The sequence below is a fragment of the Myotis myotis genome, unplaced genomic scaffold, assembly GCF_014108235.1.
Source record: "Myotis myotis isolate mMyoMyo1 unplaced genomic scaffold, mMyoMyo1.p scaffold_m19_p_44, whole genome shotgun sequence".
Lineage (NCBI taxonomy): Eukaryota > Metazoa > Chordata > Mammalia > Chiroptera > Vespertilionidae > Myotis > Myotis myotis.
The window spans coordinates 646108-663739 of record NW_023416351.1 but is presented as its reverse complement, the minus strand read 5'-3'; the positions used below and the strand labels follow the sequence as shown (position 1 = coordinate 663739).

Genomic DNA, 17632 nt, shown 5'->3' with positions numbered 1-17632 from the left:
ATGCTCCCTGACTGGGGCCGGGGATCGAGCCTGCAGCTGAGGTACATGTCCTTGACCGAAATTGACCCTTCAGTCTACGGGCTGATGCTGTAACCACTGAGCAAATCTGCTAGGGCTAAAATAAAAAACTACCCAACAAAACTTAAAGAGCACATTAAATAAGCTGACCGAAGATATCTGGATCCTACCAGAAAGGTTACTGTACCACTCAGTGGTGAGCATCTTAAAGCATTTCTAACAGGAGGAGGAAGATGGGCAGGGCGGCCGCTGTCTCCCGCCATGAACCCGCAGCTCTGGTCACCAAGACCTCGTGTGACGAGACCAGCGGGAAACGTTCCTGTTTGGAAGGACCAGAGAAAAGCATATGCTGAGGATGGAAGTGCCTCCCAATGGCAAGACCGCAGCTGGAGAAGGCAGGCAGCTGGAGCCGAGCCGCTCCCTGTGCTCCCGGCGCAGAAGCCAGGAGTGAGGCAGTGGCTGGGCGCAGCCTCACAGACGGTCAGGCTGTGCAGACGTGGGCAACGGTGGGCGGCACAGCATGTGGCCGCTCCGTTTGTCCGGTAAAGGTCGTCTCGAAGCAGATACTTCAGTGTGGATCTTCGAAGGGCAAGACTCAGAAACAAAAGCACAACATCTCACCTAAAAACTGAAAAGTATGATTGTAACGATGTAACGTCACCAGTGCACTTGGCAGTACATTTAACAAGAAATGTTTGTTACCTGTAAGAAGAAAACTAAGACTTCTCTGAAAGCAGTTCAGAAAAAAGACAAGTGCATGGGAAGACCCACTGTTTGTCTGAGGGAGGACCAGTGTGTGACTGTGTGCAGACCAGAACCGTTCCCCCAGGACCCACAGGAGCGAGGCATGGTGACAGCAAGATGGGAGCGAGGGCCGCGGTGCCGAGACAAGGCCGCCACCGAAACGGGGCTTGTGAGGAGGGAGGGCGGGAGGGAGTGGATGGGGCCATAGCAGCCGTTTGTATGTAAGGACCGAGTTTATTGTGGGAATAGGGTTTAGATAGTCATCTGGGGACCATGACAGTTCAGTAAATGTTGGAACAATCGGCTGATCTTTGGGGAAAAACAGATGTGGGCTCCTGCTTGATGGTTCCTAACAAATGTCACCTTTCCGGAATTGGGTGGGGTGATGGCTGCACCCCGAACATAGTGAAAACCACCCCGTCGGACACTTTAAAACGATGAGTTTCCGGTTAAGTGAATCACTTCCCAGTGAAGCTGAGACTTACAAAAGTAAATTCCAGAAGATTTAGCGTCGACACAAATGCTGCCTGGTGGGAGGGGATTGCTGGGACTTTTTTCTGATGGCCAGTGAGGAAGGCCTGGCGCACGGCCAGACCCAGAGCCCCGAAGGGAAAGGGGGGCACGTGTGACTGGTCCAGGTCACACCTCCGAGTTTATGCCAGGAACACCAGAAGCAAAGCTCAAAGAACTCAACCCAGAAGACATCTGTGACGGTCAGCAGCCACCACGTTAGCCTCTTGTGTGTGTAGCTTCCCACAATCGGTAGGAAAGCAAGAACCCAGTGGAAATGCGGACGCGGTAAGGCCCCGAGACCTGGCGGGGAGGTGGAGGGCGCAGTGAAGCAGCGTCTGCCTGGGGCTGGTCCCGGACGGAGGGTCCTGCTGGCTCAGGACACAGCCGCAGTGTGGAGCGCTGGGTGTGCCTCGATGGGGGCTGACGGCATCACCACGTGCCCGCACGGAGGACCAGGCCAGCATGTGTGCGCCACGTCCTGGTCCCCGCCTCCAGGACCGGTGAGAAGGGGCACATGGGTGCTCGCGTGTGCTTTAGCCACTTCTACACCAAAAGTGTGTGCATGTGGATAGAAAAGGATACAAGCAGCCGGAATAAGGTCTCTGTGTTGTTTTGATATGGAAAGAATTCCAAAATACATTTTTAACGAGAAGACATAACATTCACAAAACTGTATTTGACGGCCCATCATCTGACCAGACAGAAACGCACTCTTGTGTTCAGGCCACGTGTGTGCACACGGGCTGAAGGCCCTGAGCCAGACTGGGCTCTTGGGTGTGTCTGTGGGGGGAAGGGGTCATTGTCTGTGATTTTGTAACCTCTGACACCATTTCACTGTGTGTGCTTTGTTGCTTTCCAACCGAACTCTACGCTCAGGACCACCAGGTGATGCGCCAGGCGCACTCATCTTCAGCGCTGACCGAAGGAGCACCCCAGCCGCCGCTCAGGGCGGGGCAGGAGCGCCGGCACCCCGCCCCGTCCCTGCCCCCGCCCCCGCCCCCGCCCCCGCCCGAGTTTGGAAAATGTGGTTTTGATGGAATCGCTGCCACTGGCGCGTCTCATTAGTTTCTGTTTTCTTTTTGGCTTGTTGTGCGGCTGGTCAGATGGATGGCGAGTCTGAGGAGGAGGAGTCGGCCGGCACCGGGGAGGAGGAGGAGGACGGAGACGAGTCCGACCTGGTAACCAGCGGTGCATTCTGGCTTCGTGTTTGTAGCCCAGTGAACCAGGAGACAGCGACATGCACTGTGTCCGCGCGGGGAGGAAGCAGGGCCTCGCGGGCGCAGGAGCGGCACCGCAGACAGGCCAGGGCAGGGCCGGCAGGGGGTCCCCCAGACTCTGCCGCGTGGCTGTGAGGTGTCAGGAAGAACCACCTGTCGGGGGGCTGGGTGTGGCAGGGGCGAGGCACGGAGCGAGGGCAAGTCTGTTGTTACCACTGGGCAGCCAAGCAGAGATGTCACGGAGGCAGGGCCCTGGGTGGGATGGGGAGCTTGGAAATGGGGAGGGATGGAGCCTGGGCACCACGGCCAGACACGTGGGTCCTGAGACCGGGAGGGTCCTCCGAGCTTCAGAGAGGAAGCTCGGGACCTGGGGTCACGTGGACGGAGAAGCTCTTAGGAGGCAGCAGGTGGCATGTGGTGTCAGCTGGTCTGGGGCGGATGAGAGGAGGGGGGACACGGACTTGGTGACGGTGTGACGTGACGGGGAGCTCTGGGTGCAGTGCTTGCCACAGTTCTTTCTGAAGCTTTGCCATCCAGGAGCGCCCAGAGGGCAGGGGCACGGGGTGGTGGGCTGTTGAGAGGGCCTCACTGGGCGGAGCACCGACACGGTCCAGCACCAGGGCGGTGGGCGGGAAGGCCAGGCCCTGCACCTGGTGCGCCTTTGTGTCTCGTGAACACGTTCTCTCCAGGTTCTGCCCACAGCAGGCAGGGAGCCTGAGGTCCTTGCGCTAGACCAGCTGCAGGGCTGGCGGTCCCCACTGTGCGTCTGTCTGTCCTCCGTGGCAGGTGGATGCCCTTCCCCACTTAGGTTTTAGAAACACTCAAACCATCGTGAAGGCTAGAGGCGCGCTGCCCCCGCCCGCACTGCGCTCCAGGCGGGTTCCGGAGCTCGGAGGCGCCTCTCAGAGCAGGCAGCGCAGCGTTTGGGCTGGGTCTCGGCGTGTAGGCGCTCCCTGAGCCAAACTCAAGACTTACCCGTTCCATTCCGATGCTCCGAGCCTTTTCGGGGCCTGTAAGATGACTGAGCCTAGAGTGATGCTGGGGGAAAGCCTGGGTCTGTAAGAATGGGATCCGGGAAAGAATGTCTGAAAGTGAAATTGATTTTCTAGTTGCAGAATCAGGACATAGCAGGTATTCTGTTCGCACGAAAACAGAACTGCAGCGCGTGGGCTGTCTGAGGTCCCCCCGCTCAGCTCCCTGTTCCTGCCCCTTTGGTCCAGAGCTCCGAGTCCAGCATCAAGAAGAAGTTCCTCAAGAGGAAAGGGAAGCCTGACAGCCCCTGGACCAAGCCGGCCAGGAAGAGGAGGCGGAGAAGCAAGAGGAAGCCAGGCAGCGCGCTGGGTGAGCCCTGCCCACCGGGAGCCCTGGGGGCCGGGGGTGGGGGCCGGCGGGAGGCGGGAGGCGGGGCTCTGGAGGACTCCTCTGTTTGAGGAAGAGGAATGATGTTTGAGATTCCTTTGGTGCAGACACCCAGGTGACCGTAACCCTGTGGCACTCCCTGGCTTCCTTGGTGCCTGTGGAGCTGACGGGATCATCCATCACCTGCCCTGTGTAGACAGGGCACTGGGGCCTGTGTGGACCTCCGGGTCCCGCAGGCAGTGCCTCGGCCCACATGGTGGCTTTCGGCCCCCGCTCAGATTTCCCGGCTTCAGAGGTCTTTTTGTGAAGGGGCACAGGAAGGACATGGCCCTCAGACCCAGAAGGTCAGCAGGCCTGGGGGCGGGGCTACTGCAGCCACTTGGTTTCAGAGGACTCGGCATTGGGGACAGTGTACGTCACTCAGATGCACAGCTGGCAGGTCCCCGCCCCTGCCAGCCTGCTGTCCCCAGTCACCCTGCCTCGCTCGTTCAGGCAGGTCACACCGTGGGTCTTTGTGTGGATGATCGGGAGGTGCCTGTCTCTCAGGCAGCTGCTGTGTGTGTAGCTGTTGGGGAGGCAGCCACGTTGCCGGGCGGGGCTGGGTGGCCAGAGGGAGACCAGGCCAGGGCTGTCCACGGTGTGTGGGTCCTTTGCCTGCTGGGGAGTTGGGTTCTTCCCCTTTGGGGCTGTTTCCGAGGGAAGAGCTGTGCCCACTTGTGTCCGTGTCTCTTGGAGCAGATGCTCTCAGCGTCTTGGGTCCACGTTTAGCCTGGAGGGGCTGAGTCATGTGGTGTCTGACTTGGTGGGAAACGTTTCCAAAGCGTTGTCCTCTCCCCCCAGTGCGCAGGCCCCTGCTGGTGTCCTGGCCACCCGCTCTGCTCCAGCGCCGCGGCCTCAGTTTCCTCATCTGCGCTGGGCGCACGTTTACTTTCTGCGTCTTCTTTGGGAAAGTGTTTATTCTTTCGTTCGTGTGAGATCGATGTGTGCCTTCCCAGGGAGTTACGGTCTTTTGTGAAGTGTGTTCTGTGAACGTGTGCACCTTGTAAAAGCTTAAAGTGCGTTGACGTCTAACTTATGACTACATTCTTTTCAAATTCTGCTGTTTGTGACATCAGAGGTCTTGTGCTAACTGTCAGGCACAAAGATTTTGTCCCATCTTTTCTTGAAGTTTCCGTCTGAGCCCTATCGTGGGTCTCCGATGCGGCTGAGCTGGTGCCTGTGCTGGGAGGTGGGTCCAGTGCACGTGCCGTGTGCGGGCGGCGCCATGGCTGCGTGGACTTTCTCTTCTCACCTTCCCACCTGTGCTGACAGTGCTGGGCATTTCTGGATGGTCTTGTCTCTTCCGTCCGGCCGGCCGTCCATCCATCCGTCTGTCTGCACCACAAGCTGCAGCACTCCATCGTTTTCCTGATTACTTCAGCTGTCCTTCATTCCCCTGACGTAGAGGTAGCTTTGCCGAGTGGATATCGGGGAGGCAGATGCGGGCGCTGTGTGTGATTGTCACAGTGTGAGCCTGGACTTAGGGGTAGGGGCCTCCTTGAACCTCATGCTCCTTCCCGGATGGTTCCTCTCTCATCACGGCTTACCCCTCAGGCCACCTGCCTGGCGTGGCTCTTCTGCCGGCTGACACGCAGGTGCAGGTCCGACAGGGAACGTACCTTTGGCGCAGAGGTGTCATCTTTGCCTTCTTGGTGTGATGTGCACAGCGCGCGCCTGAGCACTCACCCGGGAGTTGGGACGCGCTCTCTCTGTGAGGCTTAAAATGGCACAGGCCCTCCTGCGCTCAGGTGGACGGCGACTTCTCACGGGCGCTGGCTCCCTGCCTGTCCCGGACCCAGGGCAGAAGGTGGCGGCACTCAGAGGCGTGATGCCTCCCCTCAGCGGGCGATGCCCTGTTTCCTGGCCACTGAAAGAAGAGCTGCGACGCTGACGGAGCTCGGTGCATGGGGCATCGGCCCTCGCTGGGCTCGGGGTTCTGTGTCCGAGCAGCTTTCCTTCCCCGGCTCCGCGGCTCCAGGGCCTCCTCGTGCACAGATGCCTTCCCTGGGCCTGTCCCGAGGGTGACCCTCTCCTAAACCCCAGTCTGGCTGCAGACGCCCCAAGTCCTGGTCCCAGGAGTCAGCACGCGCGGGCTGTTCCTTGGCTGCTGCTCAGCGTCTGGTCTGACGTGAGGGCTGTGGAGCACACTCACCCTGTGCTCACCGTCCTCCGGGCTGTTGGGCCAGCTGGGCTCGGGCTGGGGTCCGTCAGAGACAGAGGTTTTGACACATCCGAGCCTCGGTTTTTCTTGACACAGACCCTCCCACGCGTCGTGTGTGGACATGGGGGCTCACACAGTGTGCAGGAAGGTGGGGAGTGCGGTGGCCTGGGCCACAGTGGCAGTGATGGCTGAGTGGAGCAGATTGATTGGCACAGCGTCTGGGGGCGTGGCGTTCACAGTGGTGCCTTTGAACGCAGGTCCTGAAGCGTACACGTCTTCTTCGGGGAGCGCAGAGCCGGTGGCCCCGGGGGACAGTGCCGGGTACATGGAAGTGTCTCTGGACTCCCTGGATCTCCGTGTCAAGGGAACGCTGCCCTCGCCAGCAGGTGAGCATCAGGCTGTGACTCGGCCGGCCCCGTCTTGCCTTCCTGTCCCTGGTTGGCGTTCCTGGCCTGTGGCCCCCACGGAACGTTGCCAGCACAGCACCGTGTGGCTCGCATTTCCCTGTCGTGAGGCGGCAGAGGCCGGGAATTGGTCCCTCTGTGGACTGTGCTTCACTGTGGGGAGGGGTGTCAGCGGACGGAGCGAAGCCAGCACACGTCCCACTAGTGGGGGCGCTCTCGCGTGTCTGACTCCAGGGCTGGCTAACGGTCCCGACGCGGGGGAGACGGACGGCCTCCAGGAAGTGCCCCTCTGCAGCTGCCGGATGGAGACCCCGAAAAGCCGAGAGATCACCACTCTGGCCAACAACCAGTGCATGGCCCTGGAGAGCGTGGACCACGAGGTGAGCGTTGACTTTCATTAGCTGAGCAGGGGCATGGCAGTGCCCCGAGCGGGTCGGAGCATGGCAGGTGTCCAAGCTTATGGTGCAGAGCCTGGCAGGCAGCAGAGGTGACATCCTGGAAACCCAGACCCGGGTGGAGAGCTCTTAGGGAGGCGATGCCAGTGGTGCCACGCCTGCCTGGGTGAGGCTCATGCTCCAGCAGAGGATCGACCTGCTGCAGGTGCAGACGTGGATGGGCCAGCGGCCGGCGAGCCTGCAGCACCCGTCACTCAGCCTGTCCACAGACCCACCCGCCCTCTCCCAGGACTTTCCTCCGTGACAGAGGCACTCACACGCCTGGCCCCACCTAATCCTAACCGCCTCTGCCATCTGCAGCCCGACTCGTCGCCCTCGGCTCTCATCCTGGCTGTGAGCTGGCATTCCAGTGCAGACCCACATACCACTAAATATTTCAGGATGCGTCTCCCTAAAAAAAGGACATTTTTCATGTAACAGAAATAGTGACTTCCTGTTACATAATGCCCAGTTCAGAGTCAGATGTGTCTGTGAAAAACCGTCCTCTTACAGTTTTTCCCCAAAGTCCTCCTGTGGCATTTGCTGTGTGTGTCCTGTGTTTCTGCCTCTTTTCACCCAAACACTCTCGCCGCCTCTCCTCTCCTGTCCACGCTGCTGGGCGACCTGGACCCACCTGGACTCTGGGGCTGAGGCTTCCCATCTGTCACATCGAGTCCTCATCCTGTGGCCCGAGCGCTCGAGGTTCAGGTGCCACGCTTCAGCTCTGTCCATTTCCTGCTGCCCAGAATGCTCTGGAGCGGGTCTGTGTGGCGGCCGGTGGCCCCGCCTTTAGTCCTCAGCCTTCCCGTGTCCTCGGGCACTGCCATTCCTCCCGCAGTCCCGGCTGGGACTCTGGCACAGAAGACCTCCCCTCTGCTGGCCCTGAGGACACCCCCCACGGCACACAGCATCACAGCTGCTGCTCGGTCTCTTCATTTTCCAAGCAAAGAGCTGGTGCCCAGCGACCTCTGCAGCCCGCCCGTTCCTCGGCTCCTTTGTGGACTGTGCTGACTGGTTGTTTCTCTGATGCCTGTGTTAGTTCTTTGGAGTTTTAAAGTGGGGGTGGCTGGCCGTGAGGATTCTGTTATTTGGGTGGTTTTACAGGAAGGCTTGTCTTCTCCTCCAGTGTCTCACACCATCTCGAGTGTTCCGTTTGTTTCCCAGTCCTTCGGGCAATGTGTTCCATCCTATTCTGAGGTTGACCAGTTCTCCCTTTCAAACATCATTGTGGACTGAATATATATAGATATGTATTTCTTAATTTTTTATGTTTTTATTGGTTTTAGAGAGAGATGAAGAGAGAGAAATAGAAACTGATGAGAAAGAAACATTGATCAGCTGCCTCCTGCACGCCCTCTCCTAGGGATCGAGCACCCAACCCAGGCATGTGCCCTGATGGGAATCGAACCAGTGACCTCCTGGTTCATAGGCTGACACTCAATCACTTAGCCACACCGGCTGGGCTACACGAATATATTTGGGGTTTCATTTTTGTGTTTTATTCTTATTGGTACTCAAACAGTCCCATCTTTGGCTCACATGCCCTCTCCACGTGGGACCTTTCCTGGGGTCATGACTGTCCTCGTGATGCTGAGAGGTTCCGTGCCTTTCACTGCTTCTCTCAAAGGGCCCGGAGCATTTCCTAGGTGTGAAGGTCCGTGTGACTCTGGAATCAGTCGTTTCCATGGTGTTGCAGAACCATTAAGAGCGCAAGACACCCGTGGACTTCGCAGGAGCCACTCTGGAACTGGAAGACAGTGGAGATTTTCCAGTGCAACCAGTCCTTTTTTTTTTTTTTAATTAATCCTCACCTAGGATATTTTTCCATTGATTTTCAAAGAGTGGAAGAGGGAAGGAAAGACAGAAATATCAATGTGAGAGAAATACATCAATTGGTTGCCTCCTGCACACACCCTGACCAGGGGCCGGGGAGGAGCCTACAACCGAGGTATATGCCCTTGACCGGAATCAAACCTGGGACCCTTTGGTCCACAGACCGACACTCTCTACACTGAGCTAAACGGGCTAGGATACAACCAATCTTCTTAGAAATGACTATGTTCCTTTTTTCTTTTTTAATTATTTTTTTTAACCACCAGTTTATTCAACACAACAATCCCTCCAGCTTTACTGAGGTGGTTGACCATGTCCATGACTAAATCTGCCTCTCAACTGGAAGTTAGGGTTTAATTCCCGGTCGTGGCACAGGCCTAGGTTGTGGGCTCGATCCCAGTGTGAGGCGTGCAGGAGGCAGCCGATCAGTGATTCTCTCTCATCATTGATGTTTCTATCTCTCCTCTGAAATCAATAATATTATATTAAAAAATTTTTTTTGCTGTTTTGGAAATAAGTTTTTTATGTTAGCATACGATAGATATATTGCTATTTTAAAATAAATTATTACCTAAAAAATTTTAATTTCCAAGAACCAAGATCATGGTGTAGGTAAACACCTGTACTTACCACCTCTCACAACTACATCAAAATTACAACTAAAATACAGAACAATTATCACTCAGAACCACCTGAAAGCTGGCTGAATGCAAGTCCTACAACTAGAGAAATAAAGAAGAAAGCACATGGAGACTGGTAGGAGGGATGAGGCGTGGAAAGGGCTGGTCTGAAACCCACCTGTGTTGGTTGTTTCTTTTTTTTAATTGGGAGGGAGATAGTCTCTGAGCAGTTTTTCCATATGAATGGCCTGTCCTGGCTCAGGCTTCAGACTTTGCTAAAATCTCTCAAACAAGCTGCTTCTGGGTCAGCATGCCCCAAACCCATCAATTAAAGGCTTAAGCCCTGGCACTAGCACCAGCCTGCCTTGCTTCACAGCTGGGCCTCATTTGGGCACCTCCAGGCCAAATACAAATAGGAGGAATCTGCAGATCTCTCTGTAGCTCCTGCCAAGTGGCCCCAGGCAGTGGCTGACTTTGCACCACCCGGGATGCCCTAGAGCCAATGCACCAGCATGACAGCTTCAGACTATACCAGATTTACAACTCTGCACACCCACAAGGGGCAGATTCAGCACCAAAGCCCCACTGCTCCATATGAAGCCAGTCCTGCTCCATAGGGATGTCTCCTGCACAGCAGCTCTCCCATTGTAGTTGCAGCTGGTCCTCACAGCCAATTGGCCTGGAGGTCAACGCCTCCCAATGACTCCAACAGCAATCAAGGCTCAGCTAATAGACTGTGCACACAGCCCACACAGGCTGAGCCACCGGGCCTACAGGACACATACTACACAAGACCACTCTGCCACCTCCAGGACACATAGCATCTCTACGTGATACTTAGAAACAAACACGGGAGCAGCCAAAATGCAGAGACAAACATGTCACAAATGAAAGAAATGGAAGCAAGCAAACTATGGGATACAGAGTTCAAAACCATGGTTACAAGATTACTCATGGATCTCAGAATGTCCAAGAAATGAAAAAGGACCAGTCAGAAATGAAGCACACACTGACTGAAATAAGTAATAATTTACAGGGATTCAACAGTAGAGTAGAGGATTCTGAGAATCACATCAATGATTTGGAATATGAGGAAGCAAAAAATACCCAATCAGAAGAACAAAAGAAAAAAGATTAAAAAAATATGAAGATAGTGTAAGGAGCCTCTGGGACAACTTCAAGCGAACCAACATCCAAATTATAGGGGTGCCAGAAGGAGGAGAGAGCTTTAACGAGGCCGACCCACACACAGGCCGTCACCTGTGCGTCGTTCTCGGCCTGACAGGTGCATGCAACTGAGGAACCCCACCCAGCCAGGGGCCTGCTGCTCGGGCCTCTGGTGGGTCTCGGGTTCCGCCCTGCGAGCTGGTCCTGGTGCCGGCTCTGCAGCCCAGGCCCTGTGGTCTCGCGAACAGCCTCCCTCCGTCTCTGCGCTGTGACGCCCGCGCATTGGGTCACCAGTAAAACGCCGGCTCCTCGCGGAGGCACCTGCCCGCGCCGTCTCCACCCTCACGTTTGCAGCGACTCTGCATAGCACATGGGGTTAGTCTTCCATGCGAGGTGCGGTCCCTGTTGTTTCATGGTCGGCGTGGGCATCCTCATTTAATGTGATCAGGGATGGAGTCAGATCACAGCTAATACTTTGCTGGAGTTAAGACGAGGCCATCTGCTACTCCTTTTTCTTCATGGTGAGCCTTTTGCTTTGGAATGTCTTGTGATTGTAATTTATTCCATGGTTGGCTTTATTATTTGGGTCTTTTTCTAACGTTTTTAGTGGTTGCCCTGAGATTTCCCTTCAATTGGTGCTGTACCACTTCACGTACCATCTTATGTGGCTGAGCTCTCCCTCCTGTCTTGTCCACGTTTTAGTTTCGTGTTGCTGCCGTCCCACCGCATGCGGCTGCCGTTGCCTTACCTCGCCCTCTGGCGTTCAGACGGACGGACACGCAGCCTCTGTCACGTGCAGCTCCGGGCCTTGCGCAGGTCCCGGCTCCCCCGGGTCATCCCCTCGCGCCCGAAGACCCTGCGTCTGTGTTTATCTTTTCCTGGCAGCGGCCTGCTCATCGTGGACTCTCCCTTTGGTGTGTGTGAAAAGTCCATGTTTTGCCTTCATTTCTGGCAGGTGTTTTCGTGGAGAGCGGTCAGCACTTGCGGCGTTGGCCCGGTGACTCCCCGGGCTCCTGGCGACGCGCGGAGCTGTCTGACCTGGTTCCTGTGCGTGTGGGAGGCCCTGGCCGCTGCCGGGTCCCCCGTCTTTGGCCGAGGGGTGGTGGTGCTGCTCTTTTGTTTTTCTCGTGGTGTTGATCCTCGTGAGAGTTCTGTGAGCTGCTTATTCCTAGAAAATTCTTGCCTGTAGCAGTTTACTTTTCAGCCCGTTCTCTCTCCGGCTCTGGGCTCGGGTGCCCGTGTTGGGGTGCGACTTGTCTTACAGCTGCCAGCTGCCCCTCTTCTTTCCTTTGCGCCTCAGGTTTAGCTGATTTCGCTTCCCCATTTCAGACTCGGTGGCGTCTCCCTCCTTGTGGAGGGTGCGTGTGAGCAAGTTTTATTCTGGTGTTTCCCTTTGCATTTCCTCCCGTCTCAGCTCATGGTGAGATACCTGGGCCGTCCAGGTCTTTCTCTGTCGACTCCTGCGTCTGCTGACGGCGGGTCCAAATCCACACTCTCCGTGCCGAGCTCCTGAGCCCGGTCCTGCTTCGCTGTGTTTCTCTTACCCGAGGGACTCAGGTTAGCTGTCTCTCGTGCGTTCGTGCTTTCCCTCCCCTTCCCTTCCCCTTCCCTTCCCCCTCCCCCTTCCCTTCCCCTTTCCTTTCCCCTCCCCTTCCCCCTTCCCTTCCCCCTCCCCTTCCCTTCCCCCTTTCCTTTCCCCCTCCCCTTCCCCCTTCCCTTCCCCCTCCCCTTCCCCCCTCCCCTCCCCCCCTCCCCTTCCCTTCCCCCTTCCCCTTCCCTTCCCCCTTCCCTTCCCCTCCCCTTCCTCCTCCCCTTCCCCCTCCCCTTCCCCCTCCCCTTTCCCCCTCCCCTTCCCCTTCCCTTCCCCCTTCCCCTTCCCTTCCCCTTCCCCCTCCCCTTTCCCCCTCTCCTTCCCCCTCTCCTTCCCCTTCCCTTCCCCCTTCTCCTTCCCTTCCCCTTCCCCCTCCCCCTTCCCTTCCCCTTCCCTCCCCCCTCCCCTTCCCTTCTCCCTCCCCTTCCCTTTCCCCTTCCCCCTCCCCCTTCCCTTCCCCCTTCCCTTCCCCTTCCCCCTCCCCTCCCCTCCCTTCCCCTCCCCCTCCCCTTCCCCTTCCCCCTCCCCTTTCCCCTCCCCTCCCCCTTCCTCTTCCCCCTCCCCCTCCCCTTCCCTCTCTCCTTCCCCTTCCCCTTCCCCCTCCCCTCCCCCTTCCCTTTCATTTCCTTTCCCCTCACCCGAGGATATATTTTCCATTGATTTTTAGAAAGGGAGGGAGGAAAGTGGGGGGCAGAGAGAGTGAGCAAGAGAAACTTCGCTGGCAGAGAGACACGTGGGTGGGTTGCCTCATCACATGCACCCTGACCAGGACCAGGATGAGCCTGCAACCCAGGTACGTGCTCTTGGCCAGAATCGAATCCGGGCCTTAGGTCCGGGGCTGGCGCTCTAAGCACTGAGCAGCACTGTCCAGGCCTGACGTGTTCCCTGTGGGCACCGAGACCCTCTCCTTCTGGTTTGCTGGTGTGGCCCTGCTTTGTCTTCTCTGCAGGTCCTCAGCCTGCCTTCGTCCTGGTGGTGGGGTCCTGGATGCTGGGGGCGCCTTGGCTGTGGGGCCCTGGCGGGTCGTCTTGGGGCAGGGACATGCCTGTCCCTCCGTCTGGAGCTTTGCTTCCTCTTGTACATTTTTGACTTGTTGCTCGACCGTCTCGGAACTGCCTTCTACCCGGAGCACTTCCGTGGAAGTCCTCGCCTCCCACCTGCCTCCCAGTTCTGGGGGCTCGTGTTTGTTCCCGCTTTGGAGCCGCCGGGTCTGCTCTCCAGGGCTGGTGCCTGTTCCTCCCGCTCTGCCCGTCTCCGTGCTTCTCTCACCGGGTGTGCCCTGCTCTGCCCGCCTCAGCGTCCCTGGGCAGCCACCCCTCGGGGGTCATCGGGTGTGAGGCCCATGACTCACTGGCTTCCTTTTATCCGGATGTGCTTGGTGGGGAGGAATGGGGGCTGGGTCAGCTGATCAGTCACTGGGCAGGAAGTAAGGCCCTGGTCAGGCCTCAGGTGGGCTGCTGCTGGTAGGCACCTGTCTGGGCTGCGTCCCAGGCCCATCGTCTGTAGCTAACTGGTCACCCATCGTCTGCAGCCTGGGTGTGGCCTTGGCTCTGGTGTCCCGACTGCGTGCAGGGTTCAGGGACTCTCTCTGCTCCCTGCTGCCGGCCCCTAACCTCGTGCTCCAGCCTGCCTGCCTGCCTGCCTGATGCGCGTCTTTTTTTTTTACTCAGCATAGACCCCAACTTGCTCAGGATGTTCTGTTCGATTTTGCCGAGTTAACCAGCGGCTGCTCTGACACTGCGTGGCTACCCGTCACGCGGTTGTCCTCTCTGGGGCACGTGTGCTCTCGACCCCACATCGGTGCTCAAGGTCCGCCCTGGACTCGCCTCCGCTCAGCCTCCTGGGGGCTCGGTCGCTGACCTGTGTTGTCTGATTGCAGCTGGGCAGGTGCACCAACAGCGTGGTCAAGCACGAGCTGATGCGCCCGTCCAGCAAAGCGCCGCTCCTGGTGCTGTGTGAAGACCACCGGGGCCGGATGGTGAAGCACCAGTGCTGCCCCGGCTGCGGCTACTTCTGCACGGCGGTAAGCGCCCGCTCGCCCGCAGCCAGCGGCCTCGGCCGGCACCCGACTGTTCCCAGTGCAGGCGCGGCAGGCGCGGCCCCGCAGCTTCCGAGTCTGGGGGGTCATCTGAGGTCTGTGCGTGCACGCACACTCTCTTATACACATGCGCACACACAGCACGCCCCCTTCCTCCTGCCCGTGGCCTCGGCCTCCAGGGGCAACGGGGCCTGGGCGGCAGGCTCTGGGCGCCCATGTGAGTGCACAGCCCGCCCTGGCAAGGGCCCGCTCTGCTGCTGCTGCCCTCACCTCCTGTTGCTCCCGGGTCGTCTTCCATAGTCACTTCTCCCACAAACACCCGTGCCCTCTGGTGCTCAGCGCCTCCCACATCCTGCGGGGCGGCTGTGGATGCCACCCTCTGCCTTCCCATCTGCAATGCACGCTTTGCTTCTGGTGGGGAGGAGGGAAGCCGCTTCCGTGTGTTCCTTGGTCTCCAGCTTGCCCTTTGTGCCACCCAGAGGCCTTGCCTGAGGCCACTGCGTGCCAGGGGCTGAGGGGCCTCTGCAGATGAGCGTCTGAGCGCCCTCCTCCTCCGCTCGGCTGCCTGTGCTTTCTGGCCTGTCCCCCGGGGTCCTGCTTGGGCCGTAGGTGGCCTCGCCCAAGTGCAGACGGCAGAGAACCCGGCCGCGGCTTGGGGCGCGGGGGGGCCTGGTGAAGGCCACACGCCGGCAGGATTCCAGGGCCCCGCTGCTGGCCTCCCTCGGGCTCCGTCACAGCGTCTGCTTTTCTGCATACCAGCCCCCTTTAAAGCACGACCCTCGCTTTCCCGCCCAGGGCAGCTTCATGGAGTGCCAGCCCGAGAGCAGCATCTCGCACCGCTTCCACAAGGACTGCGCCTCCCGTGTCAGCAACGCCAGCTACTGCCCCCACTGCGGGGAGGACACCTCCAAGGCCCGGGAGGTGACCATCGCCAAGGCCGACACGACCTCCACCGTGACCCTGGCCCCGGGGCAGGAGAAGAGCTCCGCCGGGGAGGGCCGGGCCGACACCACCACAGGCAGGTAGGTGCCATCCAGCCGAGCAGGTGGCGCACCTGAGACGTGTCCGTCTGCCATGGTGGTTGGTGCGCTGCTTGTCCTGGCCTCCCCGCTGACCACTCTGGCGCCTGACACCACAGACACGCCGGGATGCCCGGCGGCCTCCTCCGGGGCTGCTTTCCTAGATTCACTTGCCTGTTTTGAGCCAGTATCTCACCGTCCAAATTGATGTGACATCATAGTGTTTTCTGGGGGTAGCATGTTTCTCTGTGGGTAGCTGTGTACGTCGGAAACACCTTTACATTGTACATGTCCGTACACATCTATACACATCCGTGAGCACCTATACATGTGTGTGCATGTCTATACATGTAGGTGTGTTCGTAACATCCATGTTTTTACGTGTATGTACACATGCATGTGTGTATGTATAGATCTGTGTACGTCTACACATATCCACGTGTGTTCATGCACATATGTACATGTGTTTGCACCTGTATGCATGTATATGTGTGTGCATGTTTATGCACATGTGTACCTCTATGCATATGTGTACCTTTATGTCACTGTACATGTCTGTACATGCATATTCATGTGTACACATGTGATGTGGAGCATTAGAGGCAGCTGATGCTGTCTCTGCCACAGCTTTATGTTTTGAAGGCCCTAGCTGAACACAGGAAAGAAAGAATGTAAAAGACCAGACTTCATATTGGGAGCCTATACATTTCTTTCTAAAAGAATCCAATAGAAGCCCTGGCCGGGCAGCTCAGCTCTAACCTTGTCCCAGACGCCAAAAGGTGCAAGTTGATTCCTGGTCAGGGCACCTGTGGGAGGCAACCAGTCAGTGTTTCTCTCCCTCTCTCTCTCAAATCAATGAAAACGTATTCTTGGTTGAGGATTAAAAAACCAGCTGAGGGACAAGGAGTCCCTGAGAGAATGAGATAAGATGGACATATCAGAATAGGCTGCCGTGTCCCTGCTGCAGAATCCAGCTAGGAAAGTGGACGCCTTTCAGACCCACAGAGCCGTAACGTGGGGCAGTGGGCCCATAGGCTCAGCCTGGAGCTTGTGCACAAAAGCAGATGTGGGCAGGGGACCAGATGTCCGGGAGTGTCCTGTCGCCAGGACTTGATGCTGATCCTGGCTCCGGGGGGGGGGGGGGGGGGCCTCACCCTCACAAGAGCAGCGTGCTTAGGGGCCCAGGAAACACATTCTGTTTTCATTGGTCTCCGCATGGAAGGAGGTTTTCGGGGCTCCCCACAACTCTGCCTCTCACGTGCCCCTCCTCCCTGAAGCGCTGTGGGCCCTCCGCTCTCAGAGGACGACAAGCCGCAGAGCGCGGCTGCCCAGGTGCCCGAGAGCTTCGACACCGCAGGGCCGGCCGGGCTGGCGAAGTCGGGACCCGGGAAGGAGACCCTGGAAAGTGCACTCATCGCTCTGGACTCAGAGAAGTAAGGACTGTGCTTTTGGGTTTGCTCGGGGCCGCGCCCACCTCCCCTCCCAGAGCCGCCTCCTTCCCCCCCCCCCCCCCCCCCCCCCGCCCCGCGCTCCCCAAACCTGTGGTGTCACCTCCAGGCTGTTGGCACGCTGGGCCCTCATGTCCCTGCCGCTTCCCATTCTCGCCACTACCGCTCTTCCCGGCATCTGCCCGCGGGGCTGCGGGGCTCCCGGGAGGTCACTGGCGGTGGTCGTCCAGCAGGACAGTGCACACGCTCCCACCTGTTGCAGGAAGGTTGCACGTTACCCCGTCACACTGAGCCAGTCTCGGCCGTGAGCCATTTCCTCCCGGCAAGCTGCTGGCCTGCTGTTGCCCCTGGGGCCCAGCACCAGCGCCGCCAGCCGTGGCCCCTCAGGCCCGCCTGCTGGCTGTGTGTGCAGCCCCTCCTGCCCTGCAGGGGCCACAGTGCCCTGGCCAGTGAGCACGGGGCTTCTGGGCAAACGTCCAGCATCACGAGTGAGGGCGCCGGGGCCCTGGAGGAAAGGGGTGGGTCCGGAGCGTGCGGCCGGGAGCCACGATGTCAGCGCTGAGGTCAGCTGCGCCTCCCTCAGTCTGGTGCGGACGTGGCCAGGGTCCTCTCTAGGGCTCCCACACCGCTTGGGCCAGGGGTCCTCAAACTTCTTAAACGGGGCCAGTTCACTGTCCCTCAGACCGTTGGAGGGCCGGACTATAGTTTAAAAAAAAACTGTGAACGAATTCCTGTGCACACTGCACATATCTTATTTTGAAGTAAAAAAACAAAACGGGAACAAATACAAACTACGTGGCCCGCGGGCCGTAGTTTGAGGACCCCTGGCTTAGGCCATGGTGTCACCCTCAGCTTCGTGACCCTGGCTCAGGGCCTGGCTGCCTCGGGGAGTTAAACGCTGGAGAGACTGCACTGAGGCCGGGCGCACGGCCACTTGGAGTCAGGCCTCGTCAGCGCCCGGCCTCAGTGGCCGAGGGGAGCTCTGTGCCCGACGATCCTGTCCTCCCCGTGCACAGGACCCAGGAGA

The 17632-nt window shown here is 58.3% G+C and overlaps 1 protein-coding gene across 13 annotated transcripts in view; it reads left to right on the top strand.

The window, feature by feature from the left end:
• Positions 1–17632, top strand: part of EHMT1 (euchromatic histone lysine methyltransferase 1) — a 78704-nt gene that overhangs the window by 44186 nt on the left and 16886 nt on the right. For 5 of the 13 annotated variants that reach the window (XR_004967238.1, XM_036306895.1, XM_036306894.1 and 2 more), the window contains exons 7-13: positions 2379–2453; positions 3713–3833; positions 6309–6437; positions 6690–6835; positions 13980–14123; positions 14934–15160; positions 16435–16590. Coding sequence is in view for 10 of the 13 variants with exons in the window: in XM_036306895.1 (XP_036162788.1) it covers positions 2379–2453; positions 3713–3833; positions 6309–6437; positions 6690–6835; positions 13980–14123; positions 14934–15160; positions 16435–16590 (998 nt within the window). In the remaining 3 variants the exon portion in view is untranslated. The other 8 variants (XR_004967239.1, XR_004967240.1, XM_036306901.1 and 5 more) reach the window with 5 other exon arrangements.